The sequence below is a fragment of the Berghia stephanieae genome, chromosome 5, assembly GCF_034508935.2.
Source record: "Berghia stephanieae isolate SIO BIC M18660-M18661 chromosome 5, UCSD_Bste_1.3, whole genome shotgun sequence".
In the NCBI taxonomy this organism is placed as follows: Eukaryota; Metazoa; Mollusca; class Gastropoda; order Nudibranchia; family Aeolidiidae; genus Berghia; species Berghia stephanieae.
In genome coordinates, this window is record NC_088364.1 from 63,655,500 (window position 1) to 63,676,452 (window position 20,953).

General features: G+C 40.1%; 2 protein-coding genes across 6 annotated transcripts in view; both read left to right on the plus strand.

The window, feature by feature from the left end:
- Positions 1 to 20,953, plus strand: part of LOC144973386 (cAMP-dependent protein kinase regulatory subunit) — a 182,398-nt gene that overhangs the window by 150,039 nt on the left and 11,406 nt on the right. For all 3 annotated transcript variants that reach the window (XM_078915747.1, XM_078915745.1, XM_078915748.1), the window contains exons 2-6: positions 13,874 to 14,047; positions 15,127 to 15,218; positions 17,942 to 18,003; positions 19,689 to 19,735; positions 20,671 to 20,769. In XM_078915747.1, the coding sequence (XP_078771873.1) occupies positions 13,874 to 14,047; positions 15,127 to 15,218; positions 17,942 to 18,003; positions 19,689 to 19,735; positions 20,671 to 20,769 (474 nt within the window). The remainder of the gene's footprint in view (positions 1 to 13,873; positions 14,048 to 15,126; positions 15,219 to 17,941; positions 18,004 to 19,688; positions 19,736 to 20,670; positions 20,770 to 20,953) is intronic.
- The window catches only part of LOC144973384 (uncharacterized), a 226,549-nt gene that overhangs the window by 91,077 nt on the left and 114,519 nt on the right, over positions 1 to 20,953 (plus strand). The window lies entirely within an intron of this gene.

Below are 20,953 nucleotides of genomic sequence, written 5' to 3' on the forward strand. Positions count from 1 at the left end.
AAGGGGAATAGATGTAATGTGTAACATATATAGAGGTATAAAGAGAGAGAGAGAGAGGGAGAGAGAGAGAGAGAGAGAGAGAGAGAGAGAGAGAGAGAGAGAGAGAGAGAGAGAGACAGACAGAGAGTCAGTTAGAGTCAGAGGGGGGGGGGGGAGAGAGAGAGAGAGGGAGAGAGAGAGAGAGAGAGAGAGTCCGTGTGTGTTTGTGTGTGTGTGTGAGAGAGAGAGAGAGGGAGAAACATACAGAGAGAGATAGAGATAGAGAGAGAGAGATAGAGAGAGAGAGAGAGAGAGAGAGAGAGAGAGAGAGAGAGAGAGAGAGAGAGAGAGAGGCAGAGTGAGAAACATGTTTGTTATTTCTGACAGAAATCTTTTACTCCACAAATCAACGAATCCGGACTTTTTTCAACTTCTTCTCTTGATTCGTGGAAATTTGACGTCAAACCGACCCACTTGTGACCCAACCCAAAATGACAAAAAAGTATTCTGCCCGCCAGATTTGGAGTCTGGCTGTCCCAGGCTGGGATTGACTTCATCCCTATTGATCGCCTCTGAATCTGGTAGGCCCGGGGACAAAAGGCCCGGCCGTTCTGACATCCCTCGCTCTAATTGGTCCATTTGGCCAGCGATTGACCATGCAGTAAATGAGATTGACCATCGACATGGACACAAATGAATGTGTTGGACACTGGGCACTGTCATCATTTTCGTTGTCCTTAGTGATACTGATAGAGAATCGGCTTAACCCAGCACTTGACTTGATTTAATTTGTATGTACTGATAAATTTTAATCTTCCGTCTTATCAAAGTATTATTAGTAGTCCTTCAGAGCCATGGGCTCTTGGAGCCGGAGTTTATCCCGGTTTCTATAGCGTGAAACGGACAATAGCAATTGCTTGCTATCCTTTGGATAGGACGCTAGTCTATCGCAAAGGACTTTCTCCGCCAAATCTAAGAGACTCTGCTACCCATTCACCGCTGGGTGGACAGGGTTGTCAGAAAAAACAAAAAACAACCCAACTCGACTGCACCCGGCATCGATACCGGTCCCTTTGCGTGTGAACCGAGTGCTCTATCAACTGAGCTATCGGGGTCCCCTTATCAAAGCAATGACGTGGTTTCAATCTCTGGATGCCATTATCTGATTTCCTAGACGTAGTGACTGTGGGGCTATGTGATCTTGTGGTATGACACTCGCTTTCGGATAGGAAGGTCTTGGGTTTGAGCCTCGCTCAACGCATAGTTGATTCCTTGGAATAGTCTCTTTACTCACATTCTCTCACCTTACTCAGGTGTAAAATGAGTACCTGGCCGATAACAGCGTTGTCTCTGTCGGAAAATAAATTGTTTTATCGCCTAACATGCGTCATGTCTCGTTCTTTATGTTACGTATTGCTGTTGGTCAGGGACCCTTTGTAAAGCGCTTTGAGCACGTTTAGTGGATATATAAAAACAGCTCAATAAAAAATTGACTGACTAGAATAGCGTACGTTGAAACAATTAAAACTTTTTAAAATTTTTTTGCCAGAAAACGCGTCCTTCAAATATCATTCGATTAAAATGACACTCATCTTGTCAAAAACTCTCAAACCTGGGACTCGTGGAAGTCTTCAAAGAAGGTTTGTGAGTTTTTGATAAGATGGAGGTCATTTTAATCAATTGATATTTGAAGGCCGGGTTTTCTGGCCATAATTTTAAATGCGTGTTTTGTCCAGAGTACTCCAGTCCACGTTTCTGTGTCAGACAATAGTAGGAACGAAATTGACGTCACTCGTGTCTTATTGGTTTTTTTTGGCCATCCACGTGTATGAGTGATTCTCACTTAACTGTATTATTCAGACTATAAAAGTGCATGGTTACACAGAGTTTTGTGTGTTGATCCGTTATAGATAGTTCGAAGATGACGTCACCTAGGTCTTTGTTATTGTTTTTTGCTATCCGCGTTTATGAGTAATGCTCACTGAACTGTATTAACCTGACTATAAACGTTCAGGGATACACACAGTTTTGTGTGTTGGTCCGTTATACTTCCGGATGGCAATGTTATGAGCTTCTTAGCCAAGCGCATACTATCTATACTTCCGAATGGCAATGTTATGAGCTTCTTAGCCAAGCGCATACTATCTATAGATAGTATGCAGATGACGTCACTCAGGCCTTTGTTATTGTTTTTGCGCATCCGCTTTGTGTGTTGTTCTCACTAAACATAGTTCTAACAACTATAAAGTCATGGTGACACCCGAGTTTGTTTGTTTGCTCCGTTATTTCGGATGGCAAATGTTTGTAACTCATTGGCAAGAGCGTCTGTTTATCTATACTTCCGAATGGCAATGTTGTGAGCTTCTGACTCAAGCGCATACTGTCTATAGTAGGAGCGAAATTGACGTCACTCAGCAGATGTGTACTTTGTTATGGTTTTTAGCCAGTCATTTTATGAGTAGTTCTCAATAAATTGTATTAATCAGACTATATAGATAGTGAAATCAGCTGCCAAGGATGTTCACAACAATAGCCATCCAGAGTATAACATCCAACAACAAACAGCTGTGTAACCATGACATCATTTTGTTCGTGGTTACATACAGTTTGTGAGTATAAACTAAAAACGCGGATGGCAAAAACAATAACAAAGGCCTGAGTGACGTCATCTTCGACCTATCTATAATATATAAACGTACAAGGTTATACATCGGTTTATGTTTTTGTGTTGGTACGTAATATCTGGCTGGCGCAGCATCTAAAGTGGTTGTTTGTTCTTTGTCCGTCGTCATTAGTTTTGTCTTGTTCCCGAAATCTGACGTAGCATTCCAATGTCAAGCGACCCGTGTCGTATAGTACGTGTCTATGGCACTTTGATGACGTCCGCCCATCCATTTTACACTCTTGCCTACCTGATGGAATGCCACCAATCTCAACCTGGCAAGGAATTCTTCTATAGATAGTATGCGCTTGGCTAAGGAGCTCACAACATTGCCATCCGGAAGTATAACGGGCCAACACACAAAACCATGTGTAACCATGAACTGTAACCATGAACTTTTATAGTCTGGTTAATACAGTTTAGTGAGAAGTACTCATAAACACGGATGGCAAAAAACTAATAACAAAGACCAGAGTGACTTCGAACTATCTATAACCTGTTCTCACATGCCCTTACAAAGAGAACGTCAACAAATATCATTGCGCATGCATATCTCTTATCAACTGAGAAAATCTATCGTGTGGTCAATGAGATATCACTTTAAAAATAAATGTTATTATTATATATATATATTATTATACACTTTTACAAACTAAAAATATGACAAAAAAACTTATTTTGATGAAAAGTTAACTGTTGATGTTCTCTGTAAGGGCATGTCTTGTTCTTGCTGTACCAAAGATAACGGTTTAAGCATCAAAATAAAATGTGGACTTGAAAACGGTTTTCACATTTAATAATAATAATAATAATATAATAATAATAATAATAATAATAATAATAATAATAATAATAATAATAATAATAATATATAATATAATAATAATAATAATAATAATAATAATAATAATAATAATAATAATAATAATAAATAACCTATATATAGAGAATTAAATAAAAATGTTTCTATTACATGCAATGTAGAGAATTTTATATAGATATATAGATAAAGATAATATGTAGGCTTTATAGATTATTATTGCACAATATAAAATATTTCATTGCAGATGTTTGGAAAATGAAAATGGTACCAAGGATAACCGTTTACACTATAATTTTTGTTTTTAATTGGCTTGAAAACGGTTAGCACACGTATGAACTATCATGTATTTTCGGGATAATCTCGGTACTTTAAAACAACGAGTTTTAATCCGTCGTCTGAACTCGACGCCTTCATCAAAGTTTGCAAATTTTATTTTTATCCCCCCCCCTCCCCCTCCACATTTGGTTTGGCGGGGAACAACATTTTGGGTTGTTTTGAGAGTATAATATATATCCATTATGACAATGGACCCAGACTAATAATATGGGTTATTATTATTAGACCTGGAAATAACTATACGTCGGTTCCTACCCAAGATAAATGAGAAAAGGCATTTGGTTGGTGGTGAGGGTTAACATCCTGGTCTCTTCAAAGTTATATTTATTGATTGTTATTTCACAATATGATTTTTTTTCTTGTTTTTTTTTTCTGTTTTGAGGTTATTCCCATATCTACTTTTCTTTCTTTCTTTCTTTATTCATTTCTTTCTTTCTTTCTTTATTTTTTTCTTATTTTACTCATATATCTATCTATCCATCCATCCATCCATCCATCCATCCATCCATCCATCCAACCTTCCATCCATACATCCATCCATCCATTCATCCATCCATCCATCCATCCAATCACCCACCCACCCATCCATCCATCTATCTATCCATCCATCCATCCATCCATCCATCAATCCAATCACCCATCCATCCATCCATCCATCCATCCATCCATCCATCCATCCACCCATCCAATCACCCATCCATCCATCCATCCACCCATCCATCCATCCACCCATCCATCCATCCATCCAATCACCCACCCACCCATCCATCCATCCATCCACCCATCCAATCACTCACCCACCCGCCCATCCATCCATCCATCCATCCATCCATCCAATCACCCACCCACCCATCCATCCATCCATCCACCCATCCAATCACTCACCCACCCGCCCATCCATCCATCCATCCGTCCATCCACCCACCCACCCATCCATCCATCCATCCAATCACCCACCCACCCACCCATCCATCCATCCATCCATCCATCCATCCATCCATCCATCAATCCAATCACCCACCCACCCATCCATCCATCCATCCATCCATCCATCCATCCATCCATCCATCCATCCATCCATCCATCCATCCATCCATCCACCCATCCAACCTTCCAAGTCATAAAATTGAATAGCGTAAATAAATCCAATTGACCCCTGCCGCCATTCCATTCCCTTCCCGACAGTCTACTACTGGCAAACCGCCAGATTCTGGCCAAACACAATTATTGTTTTATCAAATAATTTTGGCTAGATAACGTTGACCTCAATACCGTATCGATCGTGTCAAATAATAATAATAATAACTCCCAACTTTACAAAACGTCTCAGATTGACACTTCAAATGTGTTTTTTTTTCTACAGAAATCTCAGGATTGATACTTTGTCTCAAGGTCAGGGGTCATCTCAATTTTTTCGATGTAATTTATTTTTTTCTGGCTAAAATGTCAAAAAGTGTAGGCTATTATTTTGCGATGTTGGATAGGAAGCGATTTTTTTTTCTCCAAGTTGTTTTTGGCTGAATTCTGTGACGTCAAACGGCGTACGAGGTCAATGTGACTTCTATAGAATTTTGAATTCATTGACAAAAAAAACTTTGGGGGAGGAAGACAGAGTTTTGGAAGAAGAAAAAGTACAACAAAAAAACAAAACACAAATAACCCAGCGACTCTACGATCTTATTAGTTCTATATTGTGTAATGTCTTGGATGGTGTTTCGATTGGTTTGTGGTTGTTGTTGTTGTTGTTGTTGTTGTTGTTGTTATGGTTGTTGTTTTTGTTGTTGTGGTTGTTGTTGCCGTTGTTGTGGTTGTTGTTGTAGTCGTCGTCGTCACTATTTGTACCAAGGTTTGCAAGTTTTTATATTTGTCCCCCCCCCCTCCCCCCTGGTTTGGCTGGGGGGGGGGGGGGGCAACATTTTGCGTTGGTTTGAGAGTATATTTATTATCCATTATGACAAGGGACGCAGGAATCAAATCTTGAACAGCCCAATCAAAAGCCAATTCTCTTAACCCGATTGACCCTCTCTGATAGAATCATTACAACTTGATTCATTCCCTCCATCCACAAAATCCCCCTCCCCCCCCCCCCCCCCCCCCCCCACCCCACCCACACCCCACTCCTTCCCCGGCCGTTTGTCTATTTCTCCTCCTCCACGCAGGAAACCCGCCAAATGACGTCATAGGTTGTCCTTATCGATTTTGATTGTGTAATGTGATTGGTCGAGGCAGTGGGCTGGAAAACTTCCCCCTTCCCCCTACCCCCTCCCCCCCCCACCCTCAGTCCACAATCACTTATTGAATCCACTCCAAAATTTGGGGTTGGGAAAATAAAAACATAAAAAAAAGTGTCCCTCTGGGGAAAAAACAAAAACAAAAAAAAAAACATGAGTTTTGGTGCTTGTAATGTTTGGAGTGGTCATGAACAAGATACGGAAGAGGGCTGGGATTTCACTTTCAAATTTTCTTCTCTTCTTTCCCATTTTTTGCTATTAATTACTTGAATACATTGTAATTTTTAACATTTATTTATATATTTATTTATTCATTTATTGTTTGATTGATTTATTACATGGTTAATTTATTTATTCATTCATTTATTTATTTTATTGATTTATTCCCCATAGATATTTTGACATTTATATATCACTTTGTTTATCTAACTTCCAATCTACCTACCTAATCACCCATAAGACTTATTACCATCAATACCGCAGCCACCACTATAACTACCATCGCCTCGATCACCACCACCACCACAACCAGCACCAATACTACGACCATCACACCATCACAAGTATCAACACCACTACCGATACTACTGCCATCACCATCACCACCACCACTACCACTGTCAACATTACTACCATCACCACCAACACCAATACTACTAACACCACCACCACCACCAATACTACGAACACCACCACCGCCACCACCACCACCACCACCACCACTAATAATACCACCACCACCGCCACCACCATCACCAGCAGCAAATGGGATATTTACCCAGAATTCCAATACCAGCCATTGATCGCAAACTCTTCCAATACTGACATCGACACAGCCAAGGGCAATGATATTTTGATTACGAAGGTTGCAAACATTCAGCCATGACAAATGATTACCCAGCCTCCCATTTTCCATTCATCTGTATTTCTATATTAAAACCGTAATTTATCATTGCGCACGGAGGTTTTTATTGGATCGTTTAATTAAATATGGAGGTCACTCAGTATGGGGGGGGGGGGGTCACGTGATGTCACACACTCTCCCTCCCCTCTCTCTCTCTCTCTCTCTCTCTCTCTCTCTCTCTCTCTCTCCTTCTTCTCTCTCTCTCTCTCTCTCTCTCTCTCTCTCTCTCTCTCTCCCTTCCTCCCCCTATCTCTATCCTTCATCCCTCTCTCTCTTTTTCTCTCTGTCTCCTCCCTCTCCCCCCACCCCCTTCCTCCCCTCTGTCCCCTTCCTCTCTCTCCCCTTACCCCCTCTCTATATCTATCTCTCTCTAACACCACCCCCCGTGCCCATCCCCCTCCTCAATCTACAATGTCTGGTAATTCAATATCAATCACGTCCACTTGATAATCCCCAGAACGCATCGCCTCTGTAATTACTGGGCCATGTTATTTATCGATACCAACCTACATCCCAGGCGAATAGCACGGCCTTTTCGTGATCGAATCGAGTGCCCCAAGCCCGTTTGTCAAACCCCAAGTCCAATACATTCCGCGCTGTTTCCATCACGAGTTCCTTCTTTTCTTTAGTCTGTCTTAAAATGGTGGTAACGGGGATATATTTGGGGGGGGGGGGGGGGGGGGGGGGGGGGGGGGGGGGGGGGGGGGGGGGTGAGACTTTTAGGTGATCTCAAACTTAAGTACACTGATAGTGTGCTCTTGGAATCTACATCTGCTGTGCCCTATCTGAACCACATCCCCCATTTTTCTTCCTTTTTCTCGTATGTTGTTAATTGTAAATTTATAACCTTTTTTTACTATCCCAATTTATACCTTTTTACTGGCGCTGATATGACCTAAATCTGTCGCAAGTGCCGTAAAACCCTTAAAAACGAATCCCCCCCCCCCCCCCCAACAAAAACAAATCAAAACATACAAACACAAAAAAAAAAAGAACAAGAAAACAACCCCCCCCCCCCAAAAAAAAAAAAATAAAAAAAAACAAACAAAAAAAAACAAACAAAAAAACCCAACAAAAAACAAAAGCAAAAGCAAACAAAAACAAAACGAATATAAAACCAAAAAGACAGACAAACAAACAAGCAAACAAAACCCCCCAAAACAAAGGATAATGGGGATTTGGTGAGGGGAGAGAGAGAGAGAGAGAGAGAGAGAGAGAGAGAGAGAGAGAGAGAGAGAGAGAGAGAGAGAGGAGAGAGGAGAGAGAGAGGTGGGGAGGGGGAAGGGTACAATTTTGGAGGAGAAATATCCCACCCCCCTCCCCAAACTCACACAGTTATCTAACCCGACAATTTTAAACGTCCTTCAGATATCGATCTCCCAATTCGATACCGATTCAATAGTATGTGATCTTCGCCTCAAACCGTTAGTAATACATTTGTCGGGTTGACCCTAAAAGGTCAACGAATTGATTCGTTAGAAATTTTAATGTGAACTGTGATACTGCGTCATGTCGTGCCAGCACAGTTCACCAGTAGAATTTTGACCAATCAAAATATGGAATTTGTGACACACACTCACACGTGCTCGGACAAACATAGTTGGTTGTTTATAAACAGTAACGTCTCTCTGACCATTGTTATTGTTTTTATACCTCCAAATGGATGACAAGTTGTCACACGATTTTCTCGATTAGATTATGAACGTTTAAATTTACACATATACTTCAGTGTTGGTTCTATTGGTCAAGCGGTAGAACAGTGGGTATTTTACTTAAACACATACCATCGATAGTAAAACCAGAGTGTCTACCAATCACTGCCATTGTTTACATTATGACGATTGTCCGAGAGTCGTGGTTGTCTACCTGTCAATTGTTTTCATACCGCCAAATGAGGTGACTAGTTATCACACGATTTTCTCGATCATATTATAAACGTTTAAGTCTACACACCGTTTTCTACTTCCGGTGAGAGAGTGTGAGTAAACAGCCTTTCCCAGGGACACCCATATCGCGTCGTCCTCAACGTGGGTACAACATGGGGATGAACAATAAAACACACCCAGGGCAGTTTGACGTACATATGATGATGGTTGGAGGAGGCGAGGGAAGGAGATGGGAGAAAAGGGGGTGATGAGAGAAAAGTGGGTGGGGTGATTGAAGAGGAAGCGAAAGGGGGTCGCCAGTGGTGCTGGCGTCATTTGTCAGATTAACTCCAAGATAAATCACGGATAAGAGCGGCCGTTTGAACGAATTGATAAACAGTAAGAAGAATGGGAAGGGGGGGGGGGGTGCTTAACATAGAATGGGATGAGACAGTGAGTATAGGCGGGGGTGGGGGGGGGGGGTGTGTGAGAAAGGAGGAGGAAATACGTCAAACTACCAACTGTCACTCTCATTGAATACGGACCATGTAGGTTGTGCGTATGACGTCAGAGATAATAAGATTTACAGGACTAGACAGACCCTTCGATTGACTTTGAACGTGGGGATGACGTGTTCTGTCCATTTATCACCTCTTACAGATGATGATACTGACTGGTCGTATCTAACTCTTTACCAAGCATTTAAATCAAACTTGCAACAGTGTTGACTCTTATTTTTGACCTTCACTAGATCACATTGCTGCACGTGTATAGATAGTTCGAAGTTAACGTTACTCCGGTCCTCGTTATTGTTTTTTGCCATCCGCGTTTATGAGTAATACTCACTAAACTGTATTAACCAGACCATAAACGTTTATGGTTACACACAGTTTTGTGTGTTGGTCCGTTTATACTTCCGGGTGGCAATGTTGTGAACTTCTTAGCCAAGCGCATACTAACTATACTTTTTTCTTCTTGTCCTGTCAAGGATGGATATACTATTGGAAATTACTCCTTCGTGCTAAGGAACGATGTGTTTGTCCGAACTTTGTACGAAGGGCTATCAGGCCGGATGTGACGTCACAGGCCTTGAATGTAGGTCATTCTGTCATTCGATTTAAAATTTAATTATTCTATCACTCCCCCACTCAATAGGATGGCCATTATGAAATACTGGAGAGAGAGAGAGAGAGAGAGAGAGAGAGAGAGAGGAGGAGAGAGGAGAGAGAGAGAGAGAGAGAGAGAGAGAGAGAGAATGATTGATTGATTGTTTACAACCAGACCAGCACGTGGCATTATCAAACATTTCCGTGTAACGTTCGACAACAACAACAACAACAGCAGCAACTCCGGTCTTAGAATACTCGATTCTAACAGATGCATATAAGTCACGATTATGGTTATAGACTGGTATCGAATTGCCCAGTTCTGTCACAACTAACCTGCTCGACAGGCTCCAGAAATAATTAAATCTTTATCCAAACACTGGAAGGTCGTTAGAAAGGAATTATCCCCCCCCCCCTCGCATCAACCCTCCCCAGCCCCCTCCCCGATAAATAGCATTAAATTTACACCGAGTTACAAGTGGATCAACTTGTTTGGTTTATTATTTGTATTTCATTGGTGACGACTGCAATTTTCATAATCGATTACCTCACTATAGTTTAGGAACGTTGAATTAATTGTTTTTGTGTCACAACAAATATCCTTGCGTGATTTAAAAAAAAAATCATTAAAATTAAAAGTTCTTTGAGAAAATTTTGGATTGCAAATAAAATGATTAAAACTAAAAGACAAAGAATAGCATTGGAAGTAAAAAAGGTTCCATCTGGACAAAACTGTACGTCTAACGCGGCATTGTGGACTTGTGGTATGACGCTCGCTTTTGGATCGGAAGGTCCTGAGTTCGAGCTTCGTTCGACGCATAGTTGAGTCCTTGGAAAAGGCTCTTTACTCACATTCTCTCAGCGTACTTAAGTGTGAAATGAATATCCTGCCTTTAACTCAACGTTGTCTCTGTCGGGATAAGAAAAAAAATGTATTATCGTCTAACAGGCGTCATGTGTCTCGTTCTACATGTTAATTGTTGCTGTTGGCTAGGAACCCCTTGTTAAAACGGTTTGAGCACATCAACCCTCTCCTTACCACCTTTGTTACGGCACAATATACATTTTTTCTTATTCAGATTTATTTTGTACGTCACAAACTTTGAAGAATGATCTTTGTTCAATTAATAAGAACATAATATTGTTTTGTAGAGAGCTTTTTTGAGTTTAAAGAATCAATTTTTTTCTCTGTTGGGTAAGCCTTCCATTTTGGGAAAATACTGAAAATGATCGGTAAGGATATATTAAGCGGATACGTTAAGCGGATATTGCGCTATATAAAAGTTCAAGTCCCCCCCCCCCCCCTGTGTTTTTATTTTTAGATATAGATCATTGAAAACTTCCGTCTTTGTGCCTATAATTTGTTAACGGACAAGTCTTCACCAAAATGTTGTCGTGTCGGATTTCCAAGGGTTTCTGAAAGGATCAAATATGAAAGATTGTGTGGAAAACTTACAAGTTTACAGTCTGACAATTATATGACATACAACAATAAATGTCGCGGAAACCGTAAAACATCTAAAAGTTCACAATTCTCTAGAAATGACTAAATGTGCCAGGATCGACCAGAGACAGAGATTAATTTAATAATAATAATAATAATAATAATAATAATAATAATAATAATAATAATAATAATAATAATAATAATAATAATAATAATAATAATAATAATAATAATAATGATATTTCTCTAGCGCCTTTCGTCGAAACCTCAAAGCGCTCTTGTGTTTGAAATTTCAAACCTGTTCAGAATGCGCCTTCTCAAGTAAGATAAAGAATTGAACAAGTGTGTCTGAGGTTCGATCCCCAGTCGAGGTCTACTGAATTTTGGATGCTATTTATCTGGTATTTTTCTTTCTTGATTTGTCTGGCATCTTTTATACACACTTGTTCAGTTCTTTATCTTACACCGGTGCCTGCTCCTTTATTTCTTAATTTGATAGTCTCAAGTAAGAAAAGAAATCAAATAATAATTGTATTATTGCCTACATGCTAAGTGTTGTTGTTTCCTTGGGACTACTTGTAAAGTGGTTTGAGAACATTTGATAGATATTGTGTGTATAAATGCTACAGTTTCTACATACACACACAGAAACACACACACACACACGCACACACACACGCACACACACACACACACACACACACACACAAAAGTACGGTGTTAAAAGACAGATGTAATATTTATCCATAGTATTACAAGAATTTACACATACACACACACACACACGCACACAGACACACACATAAAAGTACGGTGTTAAAAGACAGATGTAATATTTATCCAAAGTATTACAAGAATTTGATTGATGTGATTATGTCCAGTGTGACATTTGCCATTGTAGTGACCACCATGACATGGCCACACTGACCACAGGAAGACGTGAAAACATTTTAATTACACTACGTGAACTACAACGACGACGACGACGACGACGATGATTCTCCTCAATGAAACTATTCACATGATCAAAATTTCCTAATTTTGAATTTCCATCTTATAAATCATGCCGACGTGATACCGTTATGATACAGTCTGTCACTTATGTGGAGAAAAATATTGTCTGGTCATTTTAAAAAAATAAATAAATATTTTCTGGTGTGCGTTAGATTTGCTTAGGGATATAGAGTGACCGTGTGTGGACAGTTTTCATCAATCAAGGGTGGACGGGGAGGAATGCGTAATGTGTGAGTTCTTGTCCTGTGTTACTTAGGGATATACATTGTGTGTAGGGGCTTGTGGGTGTGTATGTGTGTGTGTTTGTGGGGTTGGTGGGTGGTGTATGCGTGTACTCGTCATGTATACATGATGTGGTATGTGTATGTATATATATATATATATATATATATATATATATATATAATATATATATATATATATGTGTGTGTGTGTGTGTGTGTGTGTGATTGTGTGTGTATGTGGTCATTTATATTATGTTCATTGAAATGAAGTGGATGCGTTAAACAGCGCTGGACTTAAGTCTTTTCTCTGACTCTAGGATTTTATTTTTTTTTTGGTCACAGCTATCTGAAACTAACTTTTTCTCACATTCTTACAATATCCTTCACTGCATAAAACCAGGTACTCATTCCCGAGTGATTCGAGTGGGGTAATTAATGTATAGTGGTTCACCGAAGGACACACGGTCGAGACAAGGATTTCCAAAATCACCGTAACCCATCCGGCCACTAACCAAGCTCAATATTGCTTGACCTGTGTGACGAGACGAGACGACACGGTACCGACGAACTAGCGAATTACTTCAACTTCTGTCGTACTCTTTTGAAAAATTAAATACGACATTAAAATTTTGGCCAGAAAGCTCGTCCTTTAAATATCGATCGATTAAAATAACTCTGATCTTGGGTAAAACTCAAATTCTGGACAATATTAAAGACTTGGCTAGTCTCAGGTTTGAGATTTTTTGGCAAGATGAATATAATTTTAATTGATAGATATTTGAAGCTTTCTTGCTAAATTGTAACTGCGTGTTTGTTTGTGTTTCATAGTACTTGTCCAAGAACCCCCATTACACCATTTTAAAAAATAACGATAAGTAATGAAATGTAAGAGCTTCGATTTATTGCACTCTGACAGATAATGTGGACGTTTCGGGTTTCCCCTCTATCAACAATGAAACAGTAAAAACGCTAAAATTTGGCCACAAGACGTGATAGACAGAACGACGTTGACGCCACTTGGGTCTTTGTTATTGCTTTTTTGCCATCTGCGTTTTAAGTAATTCTCACTAAACTGTAATAATCCGACTATAAATATTCAGGGTTACACATAATTTTGTGTGTGGGTCGGTTATACTTCCGGATGGCAATGTTGTGAGCTTCTTAGCCAAGCGCATACTATCTATATGTAGTTTTGAACCTTTGCATTGTCTTTCAGTTTGCTACTATTATTATTATTTTTTTTTTCATGATGTCTACGTTTTGTTCGTTCTTTACTTTCCAGGAACAAGTGACCAAAGAGAAGAACAAGTCGGTGACGCCGCCAAGCGACGAGAAGGAGGATGAAATGTCAAGCACTCCGCCACACATGCACCAGGCCATGGGTCAAAGGGCACGGAGAGGGGGCGTGTCTGCCGAGGTTTACCGGGAGGAGGATGCGGCTCAGTACGTGAAAAAGGTGGGTGGAATCGTAGGATGGTCTCTGGTGTATCTTGATCCGTTTCAAACATCCACTTACTGACTTCTTCTTCTTCTTCCAGTGTCATCTCATGGGTTGAGGTCGACTTGAAAAGGCACGCCAATCTTCCCTGTTGACGGCTTGCTGACTGCATCGGCTGCCGACAATCCTGTCCATGTCCTCACATCATCTATCCAAGTTCTTGCTGGCCTGCCTCTTCCTCTTTTCCCCTCAATTCTACCCTCAAGAATGTCCTTGTTGACAGTTTGATGGCGTCTTAGGTGTCCAAAATACCTTAGTTTTCTTGTTTTTATTACTTTCATTACTGACTTACTACTTACTTTTTACTTCCTTCCTTCCTTTCTTACTTACTTACTCACCTACTTACTTACTTAATTACTTACTTACTTACTTACTTACTTACCCCAAAGACAACATCAAGTCAATAACTGTTGATTCATGTTTAAAAATCTGCATTCCACCAGGATGTCCCCAATGACTACATCAATCAAGTCCGATAACTTCAATAAATTCAATGTTTTTTTTTTTTCACCAAGTTGTCCCCAAAGACAAGTCGATAACTGCTGATTCAATGTGTTTTCCACCAGGTTGTCCCCGAAGACTACATCAAGTCCGATAACTGTTAATTCAATGTTTTTTTCCCACCAGGTTGTCCCCAAAGACAAGTTGATAACTGCTGATTCAATGTGTTTTCCACCAGGTTGTCCCCGAAGACTACATCAATTCCGATAACTGCTGATTCAATGTATTTTCCACCAGGTTGTCCCCGAAGACTACATCAATTCCGATAACTGCTGATTCAATGTATTTTCCACCAGGTTGTCCCCGAAGACTACATCAATTCCGATAACTGCTGATTCAATGTATTTTCCACCAGGCTGTCCCAAATTACTACATCAAGTCCGATAACTGCTGATTCAATGTGTTTTCCACCAGGTTTTCCCCAATGACTACATCAAGTCCGATAACTGCTGATTCAATGTGTTTTCCATCAGGATGTCCCCAAACAATAACTACATCAAGTCCGATAACTGTTGATTCAATGTTTCTTCCATCAGGTTGTCCCCAAAGACTACAAGACAATGGCGGCTCTGTCCAAGGCCATCTCCAAGAACGTCCTTTTCGCCCACCTTGACGACAATGAACGAAGGTGAGTACCATTAAGAGTTTTACAGCACCAACTGTTTTCAGCAAACAGTAACGTCCTGTCTGAATCATCGGAGAGCGCCGGACATTAAAACGGAATGCAATTAATAATGTTTGGTTGTGTGATCCGAGTGGTATGACACTCACCTTCGGAACAGAAGGTCTTGGGTTCGAGTCCCGCCCTAGCGACGCATAGCTGAGTCCTTGGAAAAGGCTCTTTACCTACAGTCCCTCACCGTACTAAGGTGTAAAATGAGTACAGTTAACAGTGTTGTCTCTTCGGAAAAAAAACGTTGTAATAGTGTCTAACAGGCGACAGTCATGTCTCGTCTTACATTTTAATTGTTGTTGTTGACTAGGGACCCCTTGCAAAACGCTTTGAGCACGTTTAGATGATATTGCGCTATATAAAAGCTCAAGTATTTTTATTTTAATAATATTTCTACCTAACAAAAACGGTAGACTTCAGTATGGAGGAAAACTGGAGAGATATATGGAGGAGGAAACATCATTAAAGATCCAACCAAAAAAGTGCCTGCATTCAATAACGCCAGGAAATACTGGACTTCCTCAAATCGCCTCTTAACTGGACATGGCAGAACTGCATCAAATATGTGCAGATGGAAACTTCGAAACAGTGATACCTGCCAGAAATGTCAGGCAGACCCAGAGACCAGCGATCACATCATCCTTCATTGCCCAGTCACTAAACTTGAAGGTGGCTACGAAACGGTCCTTAGGGCGGAGGAAGACTTTAGAAGCTGGGTTGACGAATTAAATTTGGAGGTGTAGCCATACGCTACTACTATTTTAATAATAATAAAAAATTCCCTTTATTCATTCCACACGGGAAATTTACCGCAGTGTAGCGCCGCAAATTGAGCTAGGGCTAGGCGACTTGCTCAAGGCCACATAGCGCACCGGCAGGTGATCGAACTCGGTACCTTTCGGATACGAAGCAAAGAACGTACCGCTGAGCGACGCTGCCCCTTTCAAGTACATAATATAGGTCAGAGTAATTGGGGTTGAAGCAATTGACGTATACACGGGTTTGAACATATCTGCCCCAAGGGAAATAAAACAACGACGCAGTGAGAATAGAATTCTTCCTCCGCGATATGTAACAACAACAACAAATGTAACAACCCAGACCTGCCTAGTGCTACGAAAAATTCGTAGAAATACGAATTTTTGGCTCCAGCTAGAGAACTGCATTGTCGTTTTTGATTCAATAAATCTTGTTGAAAAGAAGACTCTGATGGCTTAGATCTGTATATGGGACTTTTGAGCCTATTTTGATTATGCTGAGAGCAAATAATTGATTTCTGGGTGGGGTTCTGACCTCCCGTAGTGGGCAGGGAGGCATTTACTGTGTCTTCTATCCCCCTTTATCTTCTTTCCAGTATGCTTTCTGTCTTTCTCTTGGAATGAAATTACTTGATTTTGTCCTGGCACTGGCCGGATACCCTAGCTGGGAGAGAAACAGTCAAATGTATTGTTAGTTTTGGGAGAAGATATTTTTTCCCTTGTAAAATCATCTCTCTGTTATGCATTGTATTATGATTTATTAACATATTATACATTATTTGTAAACATTTGAGTATATTCCTCTTAGTAGGGACCTGTGCTTGTGTCTGAATGACACATTTAGGTTATCTCAAACTAAGTACGTTGGTAGTGTGCTCTTGGAATCTACATCTGTTTCCTATTTGAACCAATTCCCCTTTGTCTTACCTTTTCTTGGGTGCTTTAATTGTAAATCTAGAACATTTTACTAACCCATTTTCTTCCTTTTTACTGGCGCTGGTATGGCCTGAGTGTGTTGCAAGCGCCGTAAAACCCTTAAAAACAAAAACAAGAAATAATTGATTTGTAATGCTATTTATTGTGACCTTTTCAATTTTTCCTTGGGAAACTACGAATTTTTTAGATTTACAATATACAGCTCTGGACAACGTCCCCCGTTTTCCCATTCAGCTTGCCTCCAATACCACAGGGGTGGAAATGGTCATGGATTACGTCCCCCCTGGTTTTGTACTATTGATAGAGCGAAGTTGACGTCACTCGGGTCTTTGTTTTTGTTTTTTTTTTTGTCATCCGCGTTTATGAGTACTTACTAACCTGTATTAACCAGACAATAAACGTTCATGGTTAAACGCAGTTATGTGTGTTGATCCGTGAAACTTCCGGATGGCAATGTTGTAAGCTTCTTAACCAAGTGCATACTATCTTTACAATATTATAGACCCGAGACTGAAATGATGATATTATAATCGAGACGAGAAAGTTAAAATAAAATAACTAAAATAAAATTCCCTTTATTCATTCCCAAGGGGAAAGTTGTCATTAGGGTCTATTCCAAGGGATGACTGGTATAACCCAGGCGTCAGCCGCAGTGCAGCGTATCAAACTGAGCTAGCACTAGGCGACTTGCTCAAGGCCTCACAACGAGGCGGGTAGTCGAACTTTTGGGTAGGAAGCAAAGACCGTACCGCAGAACCACGCTGCCCCCCCCCCCCCCCTCCCTTATTGTTAGCAGTTAGCAGCTCTGGGAGTGTTTATTGTCAAGTCGGTGAGCACAGCATTAGAGTCTTGTTGTCATGTGTAACTTTCAACATTTCCGTTCATTTATTACAATTATATGTCTGTTAATCTGAATTTCTATCACCCCCCCCCACCCCCACCCCCCTCTCATTGTTCTCTCTCTTTTATTTTTATTTCTTCCAGTGATATTTTCGACGCCATGTTTCCTGTCCACAGACATGCCGGGGAGGTCATCATTCTACAAGGTACCGCTTTTGATAGGCTATAGTGTGGTCTTGTGGTCCGAAGGTCCTGGGTTCGACCTTCGCTCGGCGCATAGTTGAGTCCTTGAAGAATGCTCTTTACTCACATTCTCTCACCTTACTAATCATGTAAAATAAGCACCTGGTCGTTAACAGCGTTGTCTCTGTCCGAATATAAAAAATGTAATATCGCCTAACAGGCGTCATGTCCCGTCCTAAATGTTAAATGTTGCTCTTGGCCGGGGACGTCTTGTAAAGCGCTTTGAGCACGTTTAGTGGATATATAAAAAGCTCGATTTAAATTTTTTTTTGGATAGATGATGTATGTCAATCCAACACACTAGGACCATTTTAGCTCAGTTGATAGAGCCGAAGCGTAGCCATCGTTATGTTATAGCCTGACACCGAAATCCAAAATAAAAGGACTGGCAGTTTGACGTCATTATTTGGTTTTTGTAGTGCTCATGGAAACATGTTATTTCATTGGTTGAACTATTGAATACAACTCACGATTTGTTTTCTTTTGTAGTGGCATTTTGACATCATTGTTTGGTCATTGTCAGGCTATAACTTTACGAAGGCCATGGTCGAAGCCATCGTTAACATATATAGATAGATTGCGCTTGGCCAAGGAGTTCACAACATTGCCATCCGGAAGTATAACGGACCAACACACAAACTCTGTGTAACCATGAACTTTTATAGTCTGGTTAATACAGTTTAGTGAGAACAACTCACAAACGCGGATGGCAAAAACCATAACAATGGCCTGAGTGACGTCATCTGCATACTATCTATAGCCTGACACTAGAACCCTCTATGACTTATAGATTGACGTCATTTTAAGGTTTGTGCAGCGTCTAGTGAGCTGTCGTTAGTAGAGCTTAAGGATACAATTGATTCCATTGGTTGAACTATTGCATACAACTCACGATATGTTTTTTTTTTATGATCAAAGACTTGTCTTTTGACGTCATTATTTGGTCAGTGTCAGATTATATAGATAGTTCGAAGATGACGTCACTCAGGTCTTTGTTACTGTTTTATGCCATCCGCGTTTATGAGTAATGATCACTGAACTGTATTAACGCGACTGTAGACGTTCATGGATACACACAGTTTTGTGTGTCGGTCCGTTATACTTCCGGATGGCAATGTGATAAGCTTCCTAGCTAAGTGCATACTATCAATAAGTTAACGAAGAGCACGGGCTTTTCACGCAAACGGGCAGTGATCGATCCCGAGTGAAGTCGAGATTTCTTTTTTTTTCTGACCCCCTGTCCACCCAGTCGTGATTAGGTAGGTGGGTCTGTTAGATCTTTGGAACAGCGTCCTGTCCGTTTAACGTCATAGAAAACGGGAATACAATTCTTCCCAGTGGGTCTTATGATGGCTGAAGAACAACACCTGTAAATCCCCCCCCCCCACCCCAATTCAGGTGTTCCCCCCCACCCCAATACAGGTGTTTCGTGAGAGCTACTAGTAGGGTCTCTCCTGTCAGAGAGAGAGAGAGAGAGAGAGAGAGAGAGAGAGAGAGAGAGAGAGAGAGAGAGAGAGAGAGAGAGAGAGAGAGAGAGAGAGAGAGAGAGAGAGAGAGAGAGAGATGTGTCTGTGTGTGAATATATGTGTGTGTTTGTGTTATTTATTTATTTTTTTTCCCCAATAATATTGTTCTTTTCTTCCCCCAGGGGACGAGGGAGACAACTTTTACGTCATAGACCAGGGAGAAGTGGATGTGAGTTATTTCCCTTTGTTTGAATAGCAACAGCTTGTTTTTGTTTACATTATATTTATGGCGTGTAGTATTATACCATGGTATAGCTGGTATGGTATTAAAACCAGTCTTGGTTGATTTTTTTTTTTTTTTTTTGGGATAGGGAGAGAACAAAGAATACAATACAAGTAGATAAAAACAAACGTGTACTTATTCATTCATTCATTCATTCATTCATTCATTCATTCATTCATTCATTCATTCATTCATTCATTCATTTATTCATTTATTCATTTATTCATTCATTCATCCATTTATTATTTATTTATTCAGTTTTATTTATTTGGCCATTAACCAGTTCTGTATTCATTTATTAGTCATTCGTCCATTCCTCCATTTATATGTTCACCTAATTCATGTATTTTTTCAACCATTTATTCATTCATCCATTCATTCATTTATTTATTTTATATACTTATATCATTATATTTATTTAATCATTCAGGTATTTATTTATTTGACTTTGCTTGCTCCATGTGTTGTGAATTTACCATAATTTTATCTGTCATTTAGTATACATAAACCACATCAATAAACAAAGTTTATGATTTATTTCAACCCTCTGTGTATAATTTATTTCAACCCTCTATCACATCAATAAACCAAGTGTATAATTTATTTCAACCCTCTATCACATCAGTAAACAGTGTATGATTTATTTCAACCCTCTATCACATCAATAAACTAAGTGTATGATTTATTTCAACCCCTTATCACGCCAATAAACAAAGTATGATTTATTTCAACCCTCTATCACATCAATAAACAAAGTTTTATAATTTGTTTCAACCCTCTATCACATCAGTAAACAGTGTATGATTTATTTCAACCCTATCACCTCAATAAACAAAGTGTATCATTTATGTCAACCCTCTATCGTAACCACTCTCTGACAGATTCACGTCAACAACGTCCACGTCACCAGTATAGGAGAAGGCGGGAGCTTTGGGGAGTTGGCGCTTATTTATGGAACACCTCGGGCAGCAACGGTCAAGGTAAGAGTGAGCAGAACAAATTAGGCAGAGCAGTCCCTCAGAACAAATTAGGCAGAGCAGTCCCTCAGAACAAATTAGGCAGAGCAGTCCCTCAGAACAAATTAGGCAGAGCAGTCCCTCAGAACAAATTAGGCAGAGCAGTCCCTCAGAACAAATTAGGCAGAGCAGTCCCTCAGAACAAATT